This window comes from Nematolebias whitei, chromosome 5 (assembly GCF_014905685.2).
Source record: "Nematolebias whitei isolate Nwh7 chromosome 5, NemWhi1, whole genome shotgun sequence".
NCBI classification, from domain to species: Eukaryota; Metazoa; Chordata; class Actinopteri; order Cyprinodontiformes; family Rivulidae; genus Nematolebias; species Nematolebias whitei.
The window spans coordinates 34,724,268-34,730,928 of record NC_056502.1 but is presented as its reverse complement, the minus strand read 5'-3'; the positions used below and the strand labels follow the sequence as shown (position 1 = coordinate 34,730,928).

General features: G+C 42.1%; 1 protein-coding gene across 1 annotated transcript in view; it reads left to right on the top strand.

The window, feature by feature from the left end:
* The window catches only part of LOC119409533 (sperm-associated antigen 1A), a gene marked incomplete in the record, with an annotated part of 22,300 nt that overhangs the window by 15,386 nt on the left and 253 nt on the right, over nucleotides 1–6,661 (top strand). The window contains 6 exon segments of the mRNA XM_037676431.1: nucleotides 842–999; nucleotides 2,045–2,186; nucleotides 4,171–4,297; nucleotides 4,433–4,591; nucleotides 4,883–5,206; nucleotides 6,568–6,661. Coding sequence (XP_037532359.1) covers nucleotides 842–999; nucleotides 2,045–2,186; nucleotides 4,171–4,297; nucleotides 4,433–4,591; nucleotides 4,883–5,206; nucleotides 6,568–6,661 — 1,004 coding nt within the window.

Below are 6,661 nucleotides of genomic sequence, written 5' to 3'. Positions count from 1 at the left end.
GCCTGTGGGCTCCTGCCTGTGGGCTCCTGCCTGTGGGCTCCTGCCTGCAGTGCGTACGACTGCCTGGTTAGCTCAGCACCCCCCACCACCACTCACTCGCTCAGTCTGGCTTCAGTCTCATTCTCCATTGCCACTGCCTTCAGGTGCTTCAATTCTCAGTTGTCCTTCTAAGGACAATGTGAAGCCTTTTTTTATGAAAGTAAATTGGGCTGTCTTTTCGACATTTTGATCGCTGTTATTTTGAAAAATTAGTGCTGTTATTTTGATACGTGATTAATGTGAATAATATACATCAAACATTTCTACCGTATTTTTAATAAATAATCAAAATTTTATTAATGACCCACTTAAGCTGTCAAACTGATTTGCAAATTTTTTTGTGCTGTTTAATTATATTTTTGAGTTTTTAACAAAAATGTGCAATGACTGGACTTTTTGGGACAGAGATTTTTTTAAGGGTAGAAGCGAAAATGCTTCATTTGAAGACGCAGCTCGTATGTGATTTTAAGAAGCTCATAAGTGGATCTTGTGTTTAAAATTAGTGTTTATGTAACTATTTTCAGTTACGTATCCAGTTTAAATTTTATTCGTTCAAGGCAGTCACATTTGTTCATAACTGTATTATTAGTGAACCTGAGAGTTACCGGATCCAAACAAACAGTTACTAGAACGCACCCTGTCAAATTAAGAGAGTTTCCGGATCTTGTTCCCGCAGGATCCAGCTCAAATTAAGCCCTGAGTGTAGGTCAACGAGACATCCAGCAGACAAGCCAAAAGTGTGCTGCAAAACATAAGCAAGTCTCTTTTTTATATATTTTAAACCATAATCCATGTCCTTCAGGATCACCCGGCTGCTGATTGGGCAGGATGGCTCAGAGTGGAGAGAGAAACTTCCAGAGATTCCTCTGGTGCCTTTGTCGGCTCAGCAGCACCGCAGAGAGGAGCCACCCAGTGCAGAGGTCCTGCAGGCCCGAGCAGAAAAGGCTGCCAGGGATGCAGGTTGGTTTCAATAAGTCTTCCCACCTACCTCACTCAAAAAAGACTTTAGCACATTTTAGTGCTGTAAATATTCAAGTCATGTTTATTTTTAAATTAGTTTTTATTTCCCTAAAGTGCTGAGCGCTGAATGACTCGGCTACAGTTTGTGGAAGGAGCTGAACCTGAATTGGGAAAGTTATAAAAAATGGAAGATGAGCTAAAACAAGCAGAGCAGGAGCTTACATCTAAATGTAGCAGAGCAAGACAAAAGTAGAGCCAATGTGCTGAAGTAGAGTTTGTTGGAGGAAATATAGAAATGTCAATGTCTATACCTACATCTATGTTTCATATTTTCTACTGGGAATTTTATTTTCAGTAAAGTTAAATATTTTGAATAATATGAACTTTACAAACCAAATAGTGCACTGTTCTCCTTTGTTTTCATCCTTGAATGAAGCACAAAGAATGCTGAAGTCGTTAGACTGTAAAAAACACACAGAAGTAACTGACTCGTAAAGACAACTGCGAGATTAAGCTGTTAGTATTTTATGAAGTAATTTTTAACCCTCATAGTTCATATTTTGATGCCTTGGCTCAGGATTTTAATATTAATCCTGCTAATGTGCTCCTTATTGTCGTGGTGTACAGAAACAAATGGTCTTTCTGTTAGTGCATCATTCTTATCCTCAGCAGGACGAGGATATGAAAGTCTTTATTTTTGTGTCACCTCTCTACACTGACTCTGCACTTTGCTGCAGCCATTATTATTAAAGTCTAAAGAAAGAACAGAGCTGCTGGCACTTTTTCTCCCAGAAGCTTCTCTGCAGCAGATCAATTTGCTCGTAGTTCACATAGCGACTGATTGCTGACTGAACTCTGACGCCTCATGTCCTGCCAGCACAGCATTCATCTCAAGAACCCAGACCCTCAAGCTCGTTTAAGGCCGGTCAATTAAAACGTATTGCACATGTCTGTCAGGATTTATGGCCCTCGAGGGAGGGAAGTGGAACTTTTTTCAGCTCGACCAATCAATGTTAAGTAATCACCACTTTGCTTTGTGTTGCAGAGAGGAGAGCAGAAATCCGTTTTTCAGCTTTGAAGCAAGAAGGAAATGATTTTGTAAAGAAGGGCCAATACCAGGATGCTCTGGGGAAGTACTCAGAATGTCTTAAGTTAAAGCCACAGGAGTGTGCCGTCTACACCAACAGGTCAGCCACACCAACTAAACACTCTGTCGAGTTTCTGCTACTTCTAATGGTTTGTTGTTTATGAAGCATGAATATTAGACAACAGCACTGAATAAATAAAGAAATCCACCAGTAGTTGTTTTATTTTATTTTTTTGGCTGCTGCCTTCTGCTGGAGCTGCCAAAGCAAGAAAACGCGTATGAAATATTTAATAATTGTTTTACGCCGGATGCCCTTCCTGACTCAGCCTGGGCTCAAACCTGCAGCTTCAGGATTCAATTCATTTTGTTTATATAGTGCAGAATCACAACAGAAGTTATCTCAGGACACTGAACAGAATCATTCACATACATATAAAATCATTTAATAACGCTATTTATCTAAGGAGCCAACAGACTGCTTTGAGTTTTCACTGCATCACAGTTTACCGTCCTAAGCAAGCACAGAGGCGACAGTGGAAAGGAAAAACTCCCTTTGAACAGGAAGAAACCCCCAGCAGAACCAGGCTCAGGACGAGAAGTCAAATGCTTGGACTGGCTGGGTTTGATTTGAGAGGACAGGGAGTAGAAAACAAACACACAGTGGCAGGTCCAGGATGGAGGTGGCAGGTTTTCTCTAGGAGGAAAGACAAAAAGACAGAAACTACATGTTAAGAAAGAATTATTACAAATATAAACTATTCATTTACAAGACATCAGAACTAACCACTGAACTGCCTCAGCCCCAAGAAACTCATTAGCCTGGATACATTAAAAGACTAAACTGATAAATAGATTTTAAGATCAGTCTTTCTCAGCCGTCACTGTTTGTCATTTATTAAAAAAGACCTAGTCTTAATTGAAGGGTCATGTCACCTGCCTCCTCATGCCACTTTAGACCAAGATTGTTGTTGAAAGTTGCAGCTATTTTATCCAAACATGCATTAGTTTTCAGGCTCATAGTATGTGTTGTGAATGACTCCAAGCTACTACCACATCAAATTTGAGCTCATGACTTGTAAAATGACTGAGTTGTAGCCATTTGTGTGCTGGCTAGTGTTGATTAACAGCAGCAACCATCTTCTTTATCATTTATTTATCAACCTTTATTCAAATCCCACTAAGATCACAGATCTCTTTTGGAAGGGAGGCCTGGGCCACCTTGACCTGAGCTGACTCTAAAGGGTCAACAGGCGTAGATGAACATGTAATAATTACTTTCTGAGAGTTTCATTAGAATCCTTCCAGTGGTTCAAGAGATATTTTGCTAACAGACGGACAAATGAACAGAAAGATGCCTTTTCCTTTTTGGCAGGTGATACATATCAGGTGTTGTTGGACAAAAGCTCTTTTTCTCTGACCCTGCTCTTCTTCATGGTCCCACTAACAGCTCCAACTGTGTGATGACAGCAGGTGGAGGTGATGCTCTTCAGCTCAGACCCCCCCCCCCCCCTCTTTCAGGCAGACTGTTCATAGCACATAAAGGAAGCTAATGGCGAGATGAAAAGTCTCCCATTGTGTGCTGCTGTTTGCTGATGTGTGTGAGAACAGTTTGTACGTTGGTGAGGCCACACCAGAGCAAACACCTGCCGTACCTCAGCTGCTCAGAAAAACATGACGCAACGAATCCTGAAAAAATCTGTCAAAGCAGATCAAGTTGAATGTTTGTCCCTTGTTGGATCAGCTTCATAAACATACTTTATTTTTTGGTACACAAGGGATGTGGGGCTGCACCCTTGATACAAAAGTCCCACCTACACACCCTCCCAGTTCTGTTTGAAGTGAATTTTCATGCATTTAGTCAGGAAGGAAATTTCTCATTTGTTTCCATGGAGGGGTGGTGGTGGTGGTGGTGGTGGTGGTGGTGGGGGCTTATATGTCCTTTGCTGCTTCATCTTCATGCTTTCAAGGTCTCTCTTGCAAATGAGTCCTCAAGGCTCAATGGGATTAACCTGTGTAAATAAAGTTGAATGAGCCTTCCTGCTTCAGGTCGTGTTTCTAGTTCTTTCTAAATCATGTGCTTGCAGAGCTCTGTGCTACTTGAAGCTGGAGATGTTCACCGAGGCCAAGCAGGACTGCGACGCAGCCCTGAACCTGGAGCCGACCAATAAGAAGGCTTTCTACAGACGAGCCCTGGCCAGTAAGGGCCTGAAGGTGAACAGAGCCACACCTAATGTCATTAGTGAGCACGCTGAGAGCACAGCAGGGCTGCCTGCGACATTAAAGGACCGCACATTTTAAAGAGTCTCTCTGGCACATTTTAAACAAGTTTTTCTTTTCCTCCCTTAGGACTACCTGGCCTGCAGCTCAGACCTGCAGGAAGTGCTGCGGTTGGATCCCAACGTGCAGGAGGCAGAGAAGGAGCTGGAGGAGGTGACGGTGCTGCTCAGAGAGAGTCTGGCTCATTCCTCAGAGGCCAAACCCAGGAGGAGCGTCCCCATCACAGAGGTGCAGACTCACAGCAGCACATGGAGGAGTCAGGTGGTCAGGACACGTGAAGGCGGAGAGTACATTTCAGACGTGAAGCGATATTTCTGCTACGATTTCAACCTGAATGTCTTATGTCACACACATCCACTGACAGGAAGCTGTAAACCTTCAGTGATGGGCAGCAATGTTTTTACCCATAGGTTCATGAATGTTTCATGAACTTCTGAGCAGATTGAAATGAATCCTAACATGTCTCAATAATGCACATAGGTCTAAAGAAACTAAGAACACATTTTCCTCCTGCCTCAGGTTGATGATGACGAGGACCTAACAGCTGTTCCTAACTCGGAGACCACCAGCACAGGAGAGGATGTCACCATCAACCTCAAGCCAACCAACGCCTATGAATTTGGCCAGTCCCTGAACGCAGCACGCTGCAGCGGGAACACCGCGGCCTGCGCTGAGCTGCTGGCCTCCACGTCACCAGAGCTGCTCCCTCAGTATCTCAGCACGCAGCTGGACTCCGTCACCATCAGCTTCATCATGCGGGCACTCCACTCACATTTACTGGTGAAAAATCCCAGCTTGGTGTACCAGCACCTCAGCCACCTGCACACTGCAGACAGGTTCCCCGTACGTTCACAAGTACAGCTCCACTTATGACAAAGTTGGTTCAGCGGGTAAAATATAAATAAAAACTGAATGCAGTCGTTTTCAAATCTAATAAACCCGTATTTTATTCACAAGGAAACACAGTAACATAGGTATTTTTAGGTAAAGCAGGAGGACATTTTGATTTTCAACTTTTAATTGATTGGAAGAGTTTCCCACTCTGCTTCGTCCACTTTTAATGAGCTTTGTCTGAGAGTGGATGCTGTTCACATGGACGTCATCTTTGTGTGATAGAGCTTTAAGCAGCGTTAGTGGACGGCTCTGTGAACTGTGTTTACACACCATGATTTGTGGAAGTGTTCTTGAGCCCATATGCTCAAAACAGAACCACACCAGTTTTTACAGCAGAGACATGTCCACTACTGACTAGGGGTTGAACGACTACATATTTTATAAAGTCGACATTAACACGATAATAGTCGAGTCAACTAGTTGATGACATCGTAGGAACTCAAGACGCAAAAAATAATAATAAATTGCAAAAAACGTAATTTATTATTTACAAAAAAAAGAACAACATAACATTGGGAGCATATATTTATGCATCTACCATTTATCATACTGCAAATAAGTAACAGGAAAATCAAACTATTATTAAGCTGCAAAAGTTAGTTTTATTTTGTTTAATCCATTAAATAAAATAAACCACCGCAGCAATGGTGGATTCTCTGGTAGAGCGCATCCATTTTTTATTTATTTTTTTAAATTAGTGGATTAAATAAAATATAACTAAAAACATAATCTTTAGTGAAATTTGAAATTCTTCCACACTGTTGATGAATTTCTACGTGGTTGTGAAGACTTGACCTGCTCCTCTCCTTCCATCTGCTTGGAAGAATCTGTTTTGTAGCCGGCGGCCTGGCGCTGATCACATGACACAATCACTGACTGCCACTAGTTGACATGAAATTTAAAAACTCGTGAGATGTCCTAGAGTCGACAAGTCTATTCAGGCCCTAAACTGGCCTTCATCCTGGTCCTTTGAGCTCAGAGGTTTGGGACCAGTTAACCTCTGCCCATCTTTACTTTTGAGAAATTCAGCCTCTAAAATGTTTTTACACCCACTCTTCTTACTGACTTGTTGACAATTAACCAAATTTCTTGCTAAATGCTCCTCCAGCTGTTTCTTAGATGTGCTAACTATGATCCACTGTGAATAAAATATGGGTTTCTAGGATTTACCAACGCTTCCATTTTGTTTGTATTTACATTTACAACAGTCAACATTTTTCAGGATTGGGGTAGAAAGAAAAATAGCTCTATGTTTTATATTTTTATGTTAAAATTGTGTACATGAAGTTTAAATGCTGTGCTGTTTGCAGATGGTCCTCATGCTGCTGGAGAAGGACGAGCGGCACCTCATGACGCAGCTGTTTGAGCACCTCTCAGCTGTGGAGAGCGCTGAGTTCACCAAGA